At 41.7% G+C, this 20,136-nt stretch overlaps 1 protein-coding gene and 1 long non-coding RNA gene across 7 annotated transcripts in view; one reads left to right on the forward strand and one right to left on the reverse strand.

Moving 5' to 3' along the window:
• Window positions 1–2,115: 2,115 nt before the first annotated feature.
• On the reverse strand, window positions 2,116–13,058 carry LOC135515896 (transcription factor GATA-3-like). The gene is given in 6 exon segments (XM_064939746.1): window positions 2,116–2,312; window positions 2,315–2,489; window positions 5,361–5,486; window positions 7,472–7,617; window positions 10,199–10,732; window positions 12,184–13,058. Coding segments are annotated over 6 exon segments (1,323 nt in total). The 5' UTR covers window positions 12,422–13,058; the 3' UTR covers window positions 2,116–2,208.
• Window positions 13,059–13,106: 48 nt separating this feature from the next.
• Window positions 13,107–20,136, forward strand: part of LOC135515897 (uncharacterized) — a 38,962-nt gene continuing 31,932 nt past the window's right edge. For 2 of the 6 annotated variants that reach the window (XR_010451865.1, XR_010451864.1), the window contains exons 1-3: window positions 13,115–13,284; window positions 14,317–14,467; window positions 16,262–17,678. This is a non-coding gene — a long non-coding RNA (uncharacterized LOC135515897). Of the gene's footprint in view, window positions 13,285–14,316; window positions 14,468–14,959; window positions 15,587–16,261; window positions 17,679–20,136 lie in introns of all 6 variants that reach the window. The other 4 variants (XR_010451868.1, XR_010451867.1, XR_010451866.1 and 1 more) reach the window with 3 other exon arrangements.

A 20,136-nucleotide genomic window follows, 5' to 3' on the forward strand; every position in this document is an offset into this window, starting at 1 on the left:
CAAAAACAGTCATCGTTTTCAAATGAAAGGGAGGAAATTATTTATTGCTCTTCAGCACCTACAGGTATGCGGTGGACTAGCGGAATTGCTTGTGACAAAATCAAATCTGACTGATGTTGCTGTGTAGGCTACACATGGGTTTGGTGTGTTGATGATAAAATGTACTGAAGTAGTTGTTCCAACCAAATATATTGTTTAAGTCTCTGTGATTGATGTGTTTTCTATTGCTGTATCATGGCTGTGTCTGGTAATATTGACATCATGTAGTCGACTTCCATAAAAGCACATGGGCGCTAAGAACCTACAATTGTATCATGTAAGAATTTGAGAATTCTTATTCTACATAAGGATCTGAATTCCCCAGATTGATTTAAATGAATTCCCTAAATTGTCTGAGACAACTAATCACCCTCACCAATCAGCTCCATACTGTAGAACTGTGGAATTCTGAAGGCACATTCTAACTGCTCTCTCCAGAAACATGACTAATTCCTAATAACGAGCGGATACCGACAGGAGAATTTCTGCCAAGCTTTCTGTTCCGTTATGACCATTATGATTTAAAGTGCAGGTCAGTTGTGATGGTGAGAATGACTGTGAGAGTTAGCCTGCCTGTCTAGACATAAAACGGCATGTGAGCCCTCCTACAGCCACAGTGCCACTGTTTATTTCTGCACTTCCTGTTTGTCCTTCAACACATGAGCTGTCAGTTGCTGCTGTGAATGCTGGGTAAAAATGGCCGGGGGTGTTGCAGACAGGTCTGGGTGGGGTGACGATGTGTCAAACATCACACGACAACATCGCACCAGAGAACAAAATAAGTATCGCAACCACAGGCTAACATGTCAACAGAGATTAAACTAGTTTATTCTTTTCAAAGAAAAAAAAATAATTACGAAACAAAAAAGCAGTCATTTTTTACACTAGTGATTATTATTAAACTTTTACAACCATTCAGTCTGCATAACATAAAGAAATAATTCTACATCTTTGTTTCTTTCGTATTTTTGGTACTCTGAATTATACATACAAATAACAAATACAGGAACTTTTTTCACAATGCATATAATCTGTGGGCCAGAAGAAAGTCTTTCAGGTGATCCAATGTGGCAGTGTGTGTTTGTGTGTGTATGTGAAAGTATGATGTGTGAATATGTGTGTGTATGTGCTAGCATGTGAACACAAACCAACAGCCCGAGACCTATAGCACATCCAAAAAAGAGACGCCTGCAGTCAGAACAATAGACTCTCTAGAAGCTTAATGCATCAAACACGTTCTCCAGCAGGTGAAAGTGAAGGCCTGTCCTTTTCTCTGTCCTTTCCTCTCCTCCCTCTCATCCCTCTCTCCAGGAAGCAGAGGCGTCCTCTCTTCCTCTCCTCCCTCTCATCCCTCTCTCCAGGAAGCAGAATCGTCCTCTCTTCCTCTCCTCCCTCTCTTCCCTCTCTCCAGGAAGTAGAGGCGTCCTCTCTTCCTCTCCTCCCTCTCATCCCTCTCTCCAGGAAGCAGAGGGGTCCTCTCTTCCTCTACTCTCCTGCGGCAGTGTCTCTTCTTGCCTTGACTCGTACCCTTCTGTCGTTAGCTGCCCAGGGGCATTTTACTTAATTAAAAAGTCTTCATTAAATGTACTGTATTTCATACAATTTGTACAAATATATGCAAAGTTCATCTCCTCTCGTCTTCTCACGGCTCAGGGGTGGGGGGGGGGGCTGTCATACAGGTGTGTGTAGTAGGGTGGGAAGGTTTGTTTATCATCTTTGCTTTTCCATGAAAAATTGAATTTTTGCACACAAATGGAATTCCGGATTGGGGGTTATCAGCTGGGAGGACACAGTCAGTGAGTGGGTGAAGCTTCAGGATTTTTTTCTCCCAGGCCGGAGAACAACAACGGTCTTCCCAGGAGTCGGAAAACCACAGTCAGTGAGTCAGTCTGCCAGGCTTTGAGGATCCCAGTAGATACACTTGATAAAGATTAAAAAAGAGACAACTGAACAAATGCAAGGACCCATAAAGCCTGTCTCCCTCACACCGAGGTCAGATCATAGGAGGCTTGGTGATGGAGCAGAGTGGCAGGTTATGGGTAGCAGGGAGCAGTTTGGTTGTCTTTCAGCTTGGGATTCAGGTAAGCGAAGAGAACTGGGGGTAAGAGGATGGGGGGGTTAGTTGTTGATTGAGGGGTTTTGGGAGGTGGGTGGTACCGTTGGGCTCTTCTAGCCCATGGCAGAGACCATACTGGAGTGGGGGTGAGGGGCGAAGGAGGAGGGGTGCATGGGCGTGGGGGTGGACAGCATGTGGCCGGAGTGTGAGAAGGGGGGAAGGAGGACATGTGGCGGGACAGAGCGGCGGGGCTGAACGAGCTGCTCTTCTCCATCAGGCTCTTGGAGAAGTCGTCCATGCTGTCGTGGGACTTTTTGCTCTTCTTCGACTTGCTGGACATCTTCCTGTTCCTGGTCTGAATGCCCTCCTTCTTCATGGTGAGAGGTCGGTTGATCTGGGGGACATGGGGTTAATGCACCAGGGTTAAAACAAGCAAGTTATTCAATATTCATATTTCATAGGTAAGTGACTTCAAGGAGTTACTTAAGTTGAAGGAGCAGAAATAGGAATTTGAGTCAGAGTAGAACTGAGCCAAAATATCAAAGAGCAGCATTCGTACTTTTTGATGGACTTTGATGAAGCGGAAAAAACGCTGACAAACAAAGAAAGTAAATAAAAATCCAAGCATTGAGCTCGGTTTATCACTCGTATCTTGGAAAGCGCATTCGAATTGTGTCAATGCGTTTGGACCAACAAACAAAAAACTATAACAAAACAAATAAAATTGGAGAGGGGCGACACAAATAGGTTTCTAATATCAAAAGAGGTCGAGCTCAGGGATTGTGGGACACTGTGATATGTAATGGAGTCCCATTATAGAATAAATGTGTCTGTCCCATTGTTAGCGGGAGGGGGTGGGGGGGAGTAGTGTGTGTGTGTGTGTGTGTGTGTGTGTGTGTGTGTGTGTGTGTGTGTGTGTGTGTGTGTGTGTGTGTGTGTGTGTGTGTGTGTGTGTGTGTGTGTGTGTGTGTGTGTGTGTCAGGGTGAGTCCACTTTTGGCTGGATTTAAACGCTGATTCCCTTAAGCTGGGCTGGATCTTAGGCTACTGCCATGCCAGGGAGAGGGAGACAGAGGGAAAGACATAGAGAGAGTTGGATAGATGGAATGAGGGAAAGCGCGAGAGAGAGAGAGAGAGAGAGAGAGAGAGAGAGAGAGAGAGAGAGAGAGAGAGAGAGAGAGAGAGAGAGAGAGAGAGAGAGAAATAGAGCCTGGCAGCCACCGTCCTAACCAGCCAACCAATGAGACACATGGCCATGACGACTATCGTCGCCGGCCAAGTCCGCCTCTCTACCCTCAACCCTCCATCGCAGCCTTCTGCATGGGCATCTGCTGGCCAAAATGGCCCGAGCTGCCATATTCCTGCACAGGTTTTAGCTGGGAATGAGAGCCGGATGATGGAATTCCAGCTCAGGGCAGGATTATGAAGGAGAGGTGGATGAGGCCGGCTGCTTCCCTGATCTTTAGGACGGCTTCCCTGAGAAATGGGAGCAGGGATTTCACCGCCTCACTTCTGCCACTTTCTCTGAGACGTTACTGGCATTTTTCGCTGACTATATTTTAGCACAGAGTGGCCCAGCTGATTAGCAAAGGGCAAAGAGCTACGGCCCCTGAGTGATGTGGTTTCACTGTCTCTACACAACGTTGGGTAAAAAAACGAAGGGCTTCTTTGTGTTTCTAGCTGCTAGCGAGGCGTTGAAATGCAGCTCGCCCAACTAAAGCTGGCCAGGCAGGCTATGCTCTTTGATGCTCAAATGTATGCCATGCATCTCACATAGGAAGCCTGGGCCTTTGGGCTTCCGCCCCATTGCATCAAACAAAACACAACACACAGAGCTTTACTCAGTGACCACCACAGAGCATTCAATACATTACCTCATATCCTCTCCCCATACCTATAATAACCTGAAAACAACCACAAACCTTATGCAATGATCTTGGATTGACCACACTGCAAACATCCTGACTCACACATCAGTGAACGTTGAAGAACATTGATTCACATTGTTAAGGAGGGGGAAAAAATGATTTGGATGTCAACACTGTCTGTCACATCTTTGTGGCAACAAAAACAATTCACAAGCATCCAATCCATACATGTAGCCTACAGCCTTATCAAACTGGAAAGGCTATCAAGGTCTCTGAGGTTAGCGTAAGGTGGCTGTCACCTGCAGCCACTGTGGCCACTGTGCAGGTTAGGAGTCATTGTGCACGAGGGGAGAGAGGCTTCATATAATGTTCCATGTAAAATGTGGAATTTGTTTCAAAGTGAGTAGTCCCCAACAGAAATCTGAATTAACCAAAACAAACAAATGTTGCAATTAAACAGAGGACGGGTCATTTCAAAAGATAATATGTAACTAGGAAATATTATTATTCTCCCTGATAACCTGAGTAAAAATCGTTTTCTTCGGTCTTAAAGAATCTGCCAAAACCAACATAGGAAAAATATTTAATAGGGAGCACTTGCGTGACAAGCGAGTGTAGTAGGATAGGCTATACACCCTTAGCGCAGAGGATAAGGGATACACTATCAGACAAACTGGAGGACTTTTGTGGGGCAAGCTCTCTCATGTTAAGTTTGAATAGGCTATAAGTAAAGTTTAATAATAATAATATTATTATGTTTCGCTAGTGTGTGTGCGAGAGAGGGAGAGAGAGATAGAGAGAGAGAGAGAGAGAGAGAGAGAGAGAGAGAGAGAGAGAGAGAGAGAGAGAGAGAGAGAGAGAGAGAGAGAGAGAGAGAGAGATAACTGGTCCTGGGGGTCCTCAGTTTGAGGAAGTGAAATGATGTGATGAGACAGTAACCAGCACGCCCCAAAACGAATCAGGCGGATTGGTGGTCAGAGGGGGACTCCAAGTCCCTGGCGCGGATGTAACCAAAAGGCCTGAAATAAGATCGGTCTGAAAATTAATCGAATTTTAATTAAGCTCTTAATATTCAAAAGCCAAGCTGTAAGCACGCGGCTTAATTCGTCTCTCTCATATATTCATATATTCGTACATGTGACTTACTGCGAATAAATCATATGAATTATATTTCTTATCACTTGTGCCCCCACAATTCTCGATAGGGACGACTGCGATAAATATTTCAAGAACTATAGAAATTACCAATAAGCTTTGAATGTACAGAAAAAAAGGGGAGGAGAGAATAAATGAAAAGAAAGAAAAATGAGGAAGAAGAGAAAGGATATGAAATACGACACATGCTTAGATAAGTTAGTAGATATCTTACTATAATGTAAAGGCTGTTGTTTTGCTTACATTGTGCAGTTTGTAGTATAGACCGCAAGCGTTACACACGGGGTCCCCGTTTGCGTTTCTTCGCCACAGTGTTGTCGTGCTCGTTTGACAGTTTGCACATGATGTTCCTGCCCGTCTTGCTGCAGACTGGTGAAAAGGAGATTTTAAAAAATGCATCAGTCATAAGGCCTTTTCCTAGGTTATCAAACCAAATGTTGCATTTATAATGCTATTATAATACATTACTAACATATATCTTTCTGCAAAGTTCTGTCTATCAACTTTCTGCAACTAGTTTTAAAATAAAGACAACATTCCAAAACAGCGATACTTTGACTCGAGACTAAAAATAGCATCATGCGCACATGCCCTCTCAAGAGTAAATATTTACAGATTACATAAAAGCAGTGGCATGAAATGGGACATATTAAATCTGATTAAATTTCCCCGTTAAAGCGACTAAGTGCTTAAGTAACAGTAAGATAGTGTCTGCTCCTTGTGTTTAAATATGAAACTCAACAGTTTATACAAATAAACTACAATTAGTTTTACGGTGAGAGCATGATGGCGGACAGAATTATGTATTTTTAAAACAAATCTCCAGCCTCCCATGGGAGGAAAAATATATGTTAAATCATCAGTGTGCATAGCAAGATCAAATAATTATTATGTTGTTTTTACATAGCCAATCATGTTGAGCTGTCAAGGGGGATTCACAATTTGACATGGCTAATGAATAAAATGGGCAAAATTATATGCTTGTGGATGAAGATGGTAAACTTAAATATCGCAATATAAGCTTGAATATCGCCATACCGACCACATTGCCTATTAGCCAATTACAGAAAATTGTTTTTAAAAATTGGGACGGGCTAATGCCTTGATTTACATTAGAGATACGTTTCGACTTGCATGGGGAGAGGACTCTACATTCCCATGGATTGAAACGTCTGCCTCAGACGCCAGTTTGCTGGCCGGCCTGACATTGATGTTATAATCTATAAAACCAATCGATAGACGAGATGACCGAATAGGACACAGTACCCGTTAACACCGAATGGGCTAAACAAAAGGCACTACACTATCTTTCGGGGGGATTTCCAATTATCTACATCTGGTGGCCTAATAACCCATGTTCATGCGTGACTTAAATAATGTAATTGCTTTGCACACCAATCTTGAGTTCCATTAACGCGAAAATAAAGTGCTTGTGTACTATAAAATGGAGCTCACTGTATCCATGTCCTCCCAGACTTCTTCTTCAGACTTCCCTCTCTCTTTTCTCTTTTCCTTTTCTTACTATTTTCCCTCAGTATTTGAACATTCTGCAGAGATTCCCTGAGTTCTAAGAAGAACAATCTTGAGTCGTGACTCCTGCGTGCCCTGGGCCGCTCCTTGCGCTGATTCGGTCCCCGGTTCCCTTCATGTTTAGACTGGGGAAGCGGGCTATGTTGTTAAAAGCGACTTATCTGCGCTGCTCAGATATCCGGCAGCTTTTTCCTGGGAAGTCGGGTTTTCACATTAGAGAGAGAAGGGGGATATAGGCTAGAGCAGAAGCTGGCTGGCTGCTAAACGAGCAGTCCACGCGAGGCGTCCCCTGCCTAGGAAGTTTTCGCTTTTATCTAACCATGCAGGGAGATAGGGGAACTGCTCTATAGAGCTCTATAGCTTTCTGGTGTTCAAAAGTTCAGGGGGTTCCTCTCCAAATACTGCAGGGTGCATGGTAGCCCATATCTCTCATCTAAACCATATAAACGTCAAATTCTAAGTATGCCATTTACAGTATGTCAACTGCAGATATTATTTCTATGCGGGCAGTGAGGACTTGGATGGAATATTTTCGATTTGCCTCAATGCAGAATAAGAGGAATATATTCTCTCCTATTTTTTTCCTCTAAGAAATATCAAACAGTAGGGCAATTGAAGCGGGAAAAATAATAATTGATGAAGCAAATCATTTAAAAAAATGCAAAACAATAGTAATAATAAATCTGCAGTTTGCTATTACTGTATATCTAAAAGAATTCGAGACCTGCACTTGGCGAGTCAATTTCCTGCAGCTAACACTTCTTCCTGGGTAGAGAAAGAGAGAAAGACGGAAGTGTCATCAATACAAAGTGGCAGGGACATACCAGTCGTCGCTTGGGTTTGATGAGGGGCCGATTCTGCCCGTTCATCTTGTGATAGAGTCCGCAGGCGTTACACAAATAGTGACCAGTGCCATCCCGCCTCCAGAGCGGGGTCGACGTAGCTCCACAGTTAACGCACTCTCTACCTTCTGAAAGCAGAAACGATACACAACATGGAGAGAGCGCCGAGATCAGTTCGCCCCTTTTAAACTAAACATAGCATCTCACATCTGAAACACTTGATCCCTCAGGTCAAGAGGGAGAAAGGCTGTTATAAACATCGTAGAAAATGTCATCACACAAAATAATTAATTATAATATTAGCATAACATTCATAGTACACAGTAATAATAATACAAAGTATACCAAGTATACCAGTAAACATACTACTACTACTACTGCTACTACTCATAATAATAATAACAGTAATAATAATAATAATACAGTGGGCCTATAACAATGCATTGAATATTAGAAGTGCAAAAAGCCCAGCGTCTGTTCGGCTACAACTGATATCAACATTTGACCCTGGAGTTAGTGGGCCTTTTCCAATTCATAGTGTTTCGAAAATGACCTCATACAATACCTCTGACATCATACAAACATCTGACTATCATTGAATAAAGCAGGTCTATTATGGTCGATTACTGTCACAATGAGGTCACACATGATTTCATCAAATACATAATATATTAATACAAACTGATAGCCTATCTTTAGAAAAGGGCGTGCATAATCTATGGACTCAATCATGTTTTTGTGATGAAAATGTGCCCTCTTCTTTCTCCCACACACACAACCTCTCATTTCATAGTGGTGTATAGTAATAATAATCATATGTTATTGTAAAACAGGCGAGTTCATTCATATGTAGGCCTGTTTATTTGATTGGAATGACCACTGTCTTTCCAAACCAGCATTTGGGTTTGACTGGCACTTCTCTAGTGACACCGACAGGTGAGAGGCGCGTTAACAGTTTCATTAAGGGGGTCTCCTGATCCCTAGGCATATGTGGCCTCGCCACTGAAACTGTAACAACCGAGCAGCGCGGCAGGATTATTTGAAAGCATAGACGCGTATAGAGAGGAGGCCTTGCGCTGTGCCGTGCCTGTGTGCCTCTCCTCTCCTCTCCTCACCCGCACTTCCCCTTTCGACTGCAAAAATCGCTCCACTTCTTCAGAGACTTATATGCGTCACTTCTGGTTCTGCCTTGTTAGATGTGATAGACATTCCAGAGACCTCAGCAGACACCGAGGACGTTGTGAATCAATAGTGGTTTTATAGTGGAGCCTGGCTAACGCAGCTAAACAAATGTATCCACTCCACAATAGGGCTCTGAGAAATAGGCTACTACAGGATTTTGAATTGCGCAAGGCGTGTTCCGGGGTTTATGTTTAGAAGACCACAGAGTCGACCTTTCTCCAATACTTATTTTCAACTATACATTTGCAATGTAGACATATTCTATTATATGACCTCATTAATAGACCTCTTTAAGATTCATTTTAGAGGATGTATCTTTACGCATATTACAGCACACACATACTTAATCCACAAATTAAAATGATTTATTTTTTTGTAGTAATAAGTGAATATTATTCAGCATTGAATAAGCCTGATGATATGCATCGTCTAATCCACTGTTTTCTATATTTCTCCAAATGCTATGTGGCACTGATATTAATCTCATTACAGTTAACTGGTTTCTAGCAGAGCCTGAATAACATTTTATTTTAATTACCCCCACTTGCTTGGATAACATTCCGCCTCGCCAGTCGTGCCCCTCTGCCACGGAGAGTGCTCATTCGTGATTACCCCCTCTCAATGCAGCCCCGCATCCGGACTCTATCAAAGTTATTACTGGCTCTGCGTAAACAATACAACTGTCGCGTGCACCAGTCTGACAGTAATGGGATTATCTTAAACATATAAACTGGCGCGAGACAGCCATTCCGGTATGGAGGCCGCGGTCACAGATTTAGCCTCTCTCTCTTTCCCTATGTGAAACATAGAACAACTGAAAACAGATCTGGTTTAGGCACAGCTTAAAACTATTCTGAACTCATTTGATTTAAGGGTACTAAGGCTGTTTAATCGTTCACAGGACACATTTCCTTTGCTTTGGAAAGTGGAAAATCGTTCAATCTCATGTGGGCAAATGCACATTGAATTATTTAATTCGCTTTCTATTAAAAGCACTGTGTTCTAACAAATAAGGGTGTTGATTGAATGAGATTAAAGATGTTTGTGTAGCCTAATAACATGTAGAAACGTTATAACGTCCCCAATTAAAAGTGTTACTCAGTCAAATTGATGTAGCGATAGAAACCTGGACTATCCATGCAAGATTTGATTATTATTATTTAGAATGTATTATTATTGTTATTATTGTTGTTGTTGTTATTGCTATTATTATTCATTTGCATTATTATTACCGCCAGGTGCTTTCCTTGGCACTGCAATTGTATTTTCCCCTCAAACGAATCTTGTGCATGAGCCCCTTTGAGACACATTTGACTTTCTATGGTCCTGCAAGGGCTGGAGAAAGGCCTTGGCTGTCACTCAAAGCTACATGGCATGCCAATATCCCCAAATAAGAGTTTTTTTTGTGTGAAGAACGAAAATAGGTCCTGATTCTGAAACGGGAACATTGGGATTACACCTGGATGTCATCAATGCCATATATTCTAAGGTGAAATCAAATGGTAATATAATAAAATGCACGCCTACCTGAACATGACCTTGTTTTTGGTCTTGTTTTGGAACCATAACTAGAAGATGACCCACCTATCAGGCTACTTGGTGGGAAGAGGCCTGGGCCGTATTCGGGGACATAGGATGGGTATGTGGCGATGGGGTGATGATGGTGTGCGGAGGATTGGGCTCCGATTGATGCCATGCTCCGGCTGTGAGACTCCAGTTTCATGCTCTCGGCCAGGGACACCTGGTACTTTATGCACTCTTTCTCCTCCTGTTGGCGACTGTTGCTGCTTGAGCCCGGAGTGGAAATGCCTGGGTCCGGGGACACGTCTTTCGGGGGAGTGGGGGGAAAGGTGAAGAGGTGCGGGCTGGAGTGGCCCCCGGACAGGGAGGAGGAGGACGCCGAAGGGTAGACAGAGAGACCTGCCGGGGAACCGTGGTGCAGTGAGCTCTTCTGGAAAGGACTCAGGTTCCATGGGGAAGTGCTGTGGTGCTGCATTGCTTTGCTTCCGTCCAGCCACGGCAGAGAGCCGTGCAGTAGAGAGGGGCGACACACCTGACTACCTGTAATAGAAAATAGGATGATAGAACGGTGTCAGTATTTTTTCTCGGTGAAGAAAATTACAATAAGCCTACATTCAATTAGCCTACTCTCACGATTTGATCACTTTCCCTTATGATAATTTTGTTAACTTTGGTTTAAGTTTGACATCGCCATGTAGGTCTAGGCCTGCTATGAAAATTACACAAATAATATCACTTCGTGACAAATTAAAGGTGCACCTCAGTCACTGTCAATTAAAAACGTTTAGTCACACGTTCTATTGAAACAAAACATTATAACAATGACAAGGTCTTGTTTATATGAGTGAATTCAGATGTGCTTTACCAGTGGAGAAACTGAAACTACAATGACTTTTGATTATTTCCATTAAGAAAGCCGATCATGGAAAACGTTTTTTTTTTAAACATACGCTATTTTAGTAAAACCTCACTCGAGATTTAATCTTCCGGGACACAAGATTAAACTGCACACCAGGCCTACACACCTGACAACATATGCTCTGACCCAAATTGCCCCTCTTGACTCCAGCCTGCTTTATTTTTTTGGTCTAGCCGAAACCCAGGGCCTGAATGACTGTGTCAGAGCAGCAGTTTGAGTAGCACGCCAGTGTCAGTGCAGAGGGTTTGAACAGTGGTGTTTTAGTATAGGAAGCATCGCTACAGAAAACGGGTCATGATTCACTATTCCGTTCAGGAAGTCATGTCAATAAATTAAATCAATTGCTCTTCCGCAGTTATTTTCTCTCCGAGAATATCTATAATTAAATGATAACTCATAGTTTACCTGCCATGAAATGTACACGGTTGTGTGGTGAAGTATGATAGTCTGAAATGACCAAATATTTCGCATGGGGCCTTTCCAAATTATCTCTGTAAGGTCTGTCTGCACATTCATTCGTTAGGTAACATATTTTAATGATATTAGCCATGATACAAAAATGCATGTCATATTTGACAATAGTAACGTGTTGTTCATCTGTAATTCACGTTAATCGATTTCATTTAAACATTTGTCATTGATTTCAAATTGCTCGACTGATATTTACCACCTTCCCTTCTTACATCTGATTTCACTGTGCTAAAATAGCACTGAACATAGAAGTAGAACAATGAAACAGAGTGGTCTTACTCACTGTTATAACACAGACCTATACTCACAACGGGAAACATATGAAACCAATGGTACACCACCAGAGAGGTAAGCCACATATTACAGGACTGCATGGTTTCATATGGCCCTCGCATTTTTTCATTAGCAGGATCTGCTGAGGCTTAAACCTATTAGACAAATACTTCGGTTCAGACATTTTAAAATGCACAACCATCTGAAGACGAATTAGTCTTATGTTAGCTCTATCTGAGTTAAAACTGACCACACCACATTGAAATAAGAGGTCGATGTCTCTAATTCAATAGTAGCCTAAAACAATTCGCAATGAAGCAGTACTTACTATGTGGAGGAGGTGGGTACCTCTGGACGGCTCGAACTGAGTTCCCATAGTATGGAGATACGTGGTTGCCCTGTGAGTCGATATTAAACAGTACATCCACATCGTCGGCGAGGGGATACTGCGATGGGTCCATGTACGAGTGGCTGAGGCCCGGGTGGTGCGAGCCGGGATGCTGTTCGTTTAGCACCGATGGGTGGTGATGGCTCATCCATCGGGGTTGGTCCGCGGATACTTCCATAGCTTTTTAGTAAACGTTCATATACACCGGAGTGAACCGATTCAAGTCAAGTAAGAAAAAAAATCTGTCCGAATTCCTGCTTTGTTTAATCCACAGTTTTCTTCGTTAACTTCGTTCACCTGGAGATGAAAAATAAAAAATAATTTAAAAATGACGTTGTTCCCCCTATGCTGTTATTTTCAGTCTATTCAAATGCGATTATTTGGCAGGGATTCACATTAATGTGAATTTGCCCATATAATAAATCAAATAAAATTGTTCAAAACATACATTCAAAAAATAATGTTTCACTTGAATGTTGTCATAAATAGGTCCAAGGTCGTATCCAGTCCCACTCAAAAGTTCCTCAACTTTTCTCTGACAAAGTTTCTATATTATAAAGCCGATTCAACAAGTTGCAGAGGTATATGTTTAGACGCAGCCTTGTTTGCAGTAGGTGGCTTAGTGCAAACTGACTAGCACCGAACTCACAGATCAAATCTCTGTTTGTGCGCAGCGGCAACCCTCTCCGCTTACTTCGCTTCCCTCACCTCTCTCTCTCTCTCGCTCTCTCTCTAGCTCTCTCACCCACTCTCTCTAGCTCTCTCTGAACTCTCTCGGTCCCAGTGTGTGTATGTCTCTCTCTCTCTCGCTCTCTCTCTGTTTTTTTTTTACAGTGAAGGCATTCTTTCAGGATGGCGCCAGGCAGCTCAATGCTTGCAGACAGCTGGGGCGCGACGCAACTTAAGGAGGGTCTGTCAGTGTCATCAGTGGGGGAGGGGCCTGCCCTGCTCGCCCTAATTGAATATTGTGGACCAGGAGAGATGACCAAGAACTGCTGCAAGGATTTTTCTTTCACAGACCCTGCAAGAGTCTCACCAATAGTAAGTACATTTAATTTCATATTCAGATTATTTTTCTTGAAAGCAAATACCGGTACACAAACGCCTTCATGCCCATTATACACAATGCATTGTGCATTATAACTAAATTATAACCCATAATAAAGTCATTTTTTATAACGAAATATTTACATATAGACTGTACTAAATATGTAAATATGAACATCTTAAATGCACATCTCATTGAGACAACATTAAAAACAACACATCTATTTAATTATATTATATTATTTTCTATTCTAAAGTAGACTGCTTTTTGATGCAGTATCTGAATCAATGAATCCTGCTGGCCACAATACTATTTCCGGGCTTGTCATTAAAAAATATATAGAAATAGAAAGAGACAGCTAGTGAAGCCTGTTGCTCAATAACGAGGGACCAGTGGCAACCTGGCAGGTTGTGGGACGCCCATTTCCTTAAAATTGTGACAGTGCGTCCTCTCGCGGTGACAGGCGCGTTATTATAATGGCAAGCTACGACTTAACTCCCCAAATTGGGCTGATTTCCTCGCTTCACAGAGCAGGGGCGGGCGAGGACGCCAGAGTGGCTGAACTGCAGTCTGAAAACACTCCACTGCATTACTGCCTGGCTCCTCAGCTGACTTTAACAGACTGAGCGAGAGAGAGTATTTTCCCAGTGTATTAGACCTCTAGTCTCTCCCCCAACACACAGACAGGCAAGCAGCAAATGTCCTGACATGTCATTAGTAATTAAAAAAGACTGCATTAAATGTGACTGGATGCAGTCATTGGTTCTATAGTGTATGATATTGAATTGACTAATTCAATAAATTCATACTGACACCATAGAACAGATCATCTAATTACTCCATATGCCAATGTCAGGTATGAATGCTGCAGTGTACTCTCGCCTTGTTCCACTTGATTGCACAGTAATAGGTGGGAGGGGTGGGCTGCCCCGTGGGGAGGTATTTTGTATCTAATTCCCAGTTTGGCTACCCCATACTCTCCGATTGGCAGCATGTCATTGTATAATAGGGGGCTGTTCTTTTAGGTGCTGCACAAGGTACTGACACAGGCAGCCTCTGCGACGCCACTGGACGTGACGTCATCTCCAGAGTAAACAGCCAGGAAATGAACCCTCTCAGCAAGCAGAGCAGAGCGCGCAGGCTGTTCTGGAGAGGAAATGTGCGCGCCCTTTTCCAGTGAGTAAAATTATAAACATTTATAAGCACAATTCTGTAACCAGGTATGCTGGGCGTTAATTACGCATTAAAAAAAAGAAATCGTATAGTGAGTTGTATGCACACAGACATTACAAGGGGAGAAAAATAAGATTATATTAATAGCCTTGCATTGGCATGAAAATCGATACCATATGATTTTCCAAAGTGCACTATGACAAATGCAAACTGGCACGAAGGAAATTATACATGAAAAAAAAAGTCAGGGTCTCCATGGGAGCATTTGAAATTCAGAGCATGACCACAACAATAACTGCCACATCCGTCTTATGCAATGAGGTAGGCCTATTTTACAGAATAGGATAGCTACATTTGTGATATTTGTAGATTGCATTTTAGTCTTTTGGAGGTTGTGCATTTTACCACAGCCGTTCCCAGTCGGGTGCATGGAGTTAATGTGTGAGAAACAGAAATATTGCTGATTTGGCAAAGCACGCTTTTATCCCTCTCCAGGATACCCAGAGAGCATGTCTCACTCAAGCGAACCTGAGACTGAACCTGGATGGAAACTGCTGTACCGCCTCACATCGAACAATCTCATCACCATTGTCGAGCTGTCAACGGACTCGTGTAATTATCCTCTTGAAAAGTATCGCGCTCCATTATCCACCAAGTAGGCTATGCGTTGTAGGTGCTCCGAGGCAACACATGACGGTAAATGTAAAAATCCTGATACGGTTTTTTTCTTTCTTGTCTGGATGCCTGGAAGCTTACAGAGTGGGACATCTCTCGAGACGTGATTTCCCAAGCTTCAGTGTCACGAGGGAAGGAGAGTGGAATAAAAACTGGTCCCCTTTAAAAGTTGTCATTTGTAAATCCCCACCATTGTCACAGCAGAAGGGGGGGGGGGTGTGTGCGTGCGCGTCTGTGTGTGCGTGATAAAATAACCAAAACAAAACCAAATAAAAAGCAGATGTCTAGTCTACTACACGGGGTCTGATTCATAAATGTTGGTGGTAGTATGGTGGCTGGTAGTTTTGCCTGGTGGCGGGCACAGCAGAAGACTGGGGAGATCATTTGTGAGCGATTATGTCAGGGAACGCTGATTAAAATCAGAAGAAGACACACATTTCACCGAGGGTGAGAATTTAAGACAGCGCCGGATTATTTCATTGTCAGAGTGAGATGAACTTTATAGATAGCACCTCTTTGTTTACTGTGTCCACATTTTGCCCCCCCCCCCCCCCCCCCCCCTAGGCTAACTGTAATTATGACAAATGTATTTTCCAAGGTTGTATTTATTAGGTGGTAGTTATAGTCTTATAATAATAATACATATTATTATAATAACAACAATAATAGTAGTAATAATAGTTATAATAATCATAATAACACTACTACTAGGCCTACACTACTACTGCTACTGCTACTGCTACTGCTACTGCTACTGCTACTACCACTACTACTACTACTAATAATAATAATAATAATCATAATAATAATAATAATAATATGCATATTGATAATACCATATAGGCTATTCAATTTATTACTATAAATTGTATCTATTACATTTTTTTATATATATTTTTGGTTGATCATATATGTGTGTCCAACCATTGAAGCATCATCATTAAAACAGGGAGATAAGCACATTCCAAAGCAAGCTTCCCTGACGCTCTTGCACTGTAACCCAGTTTTGGGGCAGATGAAAAACAGGGAAGGCCCAGAAATGAAATGTAATTAAAGTGCCGGTTTCTGGCTTAGGAGACTTCTGATGGGTTTAGATTTTACTGTTTCATTCTAATGTTGCAGGTAAAGCTGTCCAAACAGCCGCGAGGCGCGGATCCAGGGTGAACCAGAGGACACCGCCTCGGGCAGCGGGCCTCGCCCGGCACTCTCTCTACCCGCTGGAGCTACTTCACTCCAGTCACCACTGGAATACATTATTATCATCTTGATGAAGACGGAGACATTTTTTTTAAAGCGAAGGAGAGAGAAACGCAGTCGGACTTTCATGTGTGTGTTACATGATAATTTAAATGTAATCAACGAACAGCTATTTATTATTATTACTATTAATAATGATAATAATAATAATAACAATGCTTTTCATATTTGCTGAAATAGAAAATACACCGAAAACAGGCATTTTCAAATAATTCAAAACGATATCATGCATGACAAAATTTTAAACCTCGAGTTGGGACGTGTGGCATATAGCCTATAAATATAGGCTACAGGTATAAGATGACTAATGCCACAATATTCTCTGATCTTTTCAAGAACAACGCTTCTTGTTGTACTCAATTAACTATGTGAACCAGTTCAGATTCTTAGAACCAAAACGAGGGCGTGAAATTATTCTCGGTGTGAATGAAACTTGAAAAATGAGGTGTATTTCTTAGAATGATTCAAATGAGAAACTTTTTGGAACATTTTACCTCGAGTACAGATTATGTTTTCGGTAATGCTTTAGCTTCAGTAACAAGAAAAATATATGAAGGTACTCTGTCAATTGAGTGAGAGAGATGCTTATCCGTGTGATCGCTGTTCACCTCCTCTCTCTTAACGGCGGCATCGCCAGGCCCACACCGCCTCCATTTGGATGCTACTGTTTTCGGTTACTCTGCTTTAAACAACATCAAATGTAGTGCTCTTATGGCGTATTTTACCAAATAAATCCATTGACAGTTGTTGAATTTGTTCACCCCTTTTTTACATAACAAAGTGTCATTGCTAATTAGCATACCTATCAAACACGTCTAAATAAATCCGACAGGTAGCTAACATCATTTGAGAACTTCATAAACACACAAACAAAGAACTTCGACATATCAACATTTCAAGCCACACTCAGTGTGCTGTCCATCTCTGTCGTGGTCTGATTTGGAGATTGGAGGCAGATTGTATCCTTATTTAAAAGGTAACCCACCTCGTGATTATGTGAGTGGCCAGCCTCCCTATCTCCAAAACACAGCTGTTGGGGAAGCATTCAGCATAAATCAATAGAACGGCGCGCGATTTCCCAGCCCGTTCTGAGCTCTGTATGCAAATAACAGCTCGAGCTCTGCCCATGATAGCGCGACTGTGATGCCCTTAATTTCGTATCCTATTCATTCTACGTAACAGCTCATCTCCAAATCAAGCCATATCGACCACAGACGTGATGGAAAAGGGGGAATGCAGCCTCAGCAAATCCAACTCCTTTCTTTTATGAACCATTGGCGAGGTAAATCAGATCAATTTCATGGGTTAAGGGATTCTGCCTGTCACCAACTCAGGTGGTAATAGATCATTAAAATCCTTCATCTTCTGTATTTCGGGAGGCGCGAGGTAGGTAAAATACTCTCAGAATCTAGTGCGTTAACTGCAATAAATTCCAAAGCAATTTGGAAACGTGAAAAACGAAAAAAGGAACGATTTGTTAAAAGGATTACTGAAGACCACCTAAAGCCTATTTACAGTATGTATATTTTAATTTTCGAAAACGACTTTAGACTGAATATCCCCTAACCAAACGCCTGTCACAAACGCAGCCAAACACATATAGGCTACAGTAAAAACATAAGAGACAACAATGGCGTCGCGTGTGTCTTTTTAACCACTTTTCTGTTTGACAGACATGCAGAAAAGCTCTACACATGTTGAGAAAACGGAGCTGTTTAACCGGCCTCTGCAATTCACCAAACAAAAAGCATGTGTGCCTTTTTCCTAAAGATTCACTACAAAAACGCTATATTCGAAAATCGTTTTTAAAATCATGGAACAAACTTGCTCATCAATTCATTTCTGGACATACGCCTGGCTGGACAGAAAACACAGAGGGAGGCTGGAAGGGACTAACTAGTATGTACCTTTAAGAGCTAGACTTTGTGTTCTTCGCTGAAGGACAGCCAGACAGACAGACTTGCTTTATAGAAATCTAAATATTTACTGACCTGTGGAATAGAGGTTCGCGGTCGTTTTTTTCTGATCGGCTGCAGATGTGAGGAAAGAGTGACATGGAGATCGAAGCGCCGATGGCATTTAGAGAGAGCGAGATGCGTAGGGGAAAAAACCGAGGCGCGCGCGCCCTCAGCCCAGAGTCACTCACTCACACACACACACACACACACACACACACACACACACACACACACACACACACACACACACACACACACACACACACACACACACACACACACACACACACACACACACACACACACATACACTCCTACAGGCCAACCAAAGCATCTGTACATTCAGATCAGAGCTCTTCCGGGTCGGTGGAGTCTAAGGAGGAAAAACATAGTGAGTCTAACCGATTGCCCATAGACCACTATTAGGACATTTTTCCACTTTATGAGTTCAGAGAGATGGACTGCTGTTTATGACGCATGTAGCTGTTGTAGTATTTGGTCGGCTCGTATTTTTAGCATCGGTAACACTGTCAAAGTAGCCCATAGCTTAGCCTTGTAGCTAACTAATAATGGGATGGTATAGTGGGCGTTAGAAATCACGGAGCACGGCATGCTTTAAATTGCTTATTATTTCTATCTGTGTCTAGTATGCGTGAATTTCGAAAAAATAAAAACCGTATTTGATTGCAACTCCCAGTAATCAATATTTGCGTGTCATCGACCATTTCAATATAGGTGTAAAGAGGTACTCAAGTACGCGCGTCCACACACATATATACACAAACACACTTCCGAATATTATTTTGTTAGGATGACATAGGCTCAGTAAGCCTATACTGATATTTAACACATTTTAATTTTCTGAAATAAAGTTGCAGAAGTGCACATCCATAATATTTGTAGGCTACTGAATTTCCCCATTAAATGTATCAAATTGTGTAAAAAAATTCATTCAGTCCTATAGATGTACAGTATCTTAATAATATAATTTAAACTATTAATAAAAGGTCTACATATTTTTTGTGAAAACTAAAAAATGGCAGTCTATCCACCAACATACACCCACATATCTGCTTACACAGATACCATGTTTGAAATAGACACCAAATAAAACTGATCCATCTTCCGTCTACCTCCTCTAAAATAGAGAGAATGAAGAAAGAGAGAGAAAGTAAGAGAGAGCGAGAGCGAGAAAGAGAGAGAAAGAGAGAGCGCGAGACAATTCTGCTGATGCTGGAGGCTTGATATCTCACGTTGCAACTTGACTCTGAAGGAAAATGTAAACTGATCACACCAAAATCTATCTTTGGAGAAGAAATTCAATTAAGGTAATAAATTAAAGATAATTGGCACAAGCGTCGATATATAAACTTACGGAAGCAACCAGCCAAAAATGAGTCTTCTAAAACAATTAATAATTCAATGTTTTCAGGGCAACAAGAGCTTTCATTTATAGAATTAGTAAGTCAATATTTTAATAGAATAACAAAATAACACATCCAGATGTAAATTATTTAATATGCTTGCATTGTACGTAAATAAAGTGCTTATTAAAAAATAAATGGCTTCAAATTTCAATATAAAGGTGTTGGTAATTATGTTTCGATGATAAATGATGCCTTCGATATAGTAAAAACAAAGGTCAAATCGCTGTATATTCCGTAGATGATTATGACTTATTGTAAGTGCAATACAAATATTATTAACGTTTGAAGAAATAACATCTCTGAAGAATTAATTAGCTTCATTCATTGTAGGGATATAATTAAATGTGACAGGAAA

The sequence above is a fragment of the Oncorhynchus masou genome, chromosome 27 (genome assembly GCF_036934945.1).
Source record: "Oncorhynchus masou masou isolate Uvic2021 chromosome 27, UVic_Omas_1.1, whole genome shotgun sequence".
Taxonomy (NCBI): Eukaryota; Metazoa; Chordata; class Actinopteri; order Salmoniformes; family Salmonidae; genus Oncorhynchus; species Oncorhynchus masou.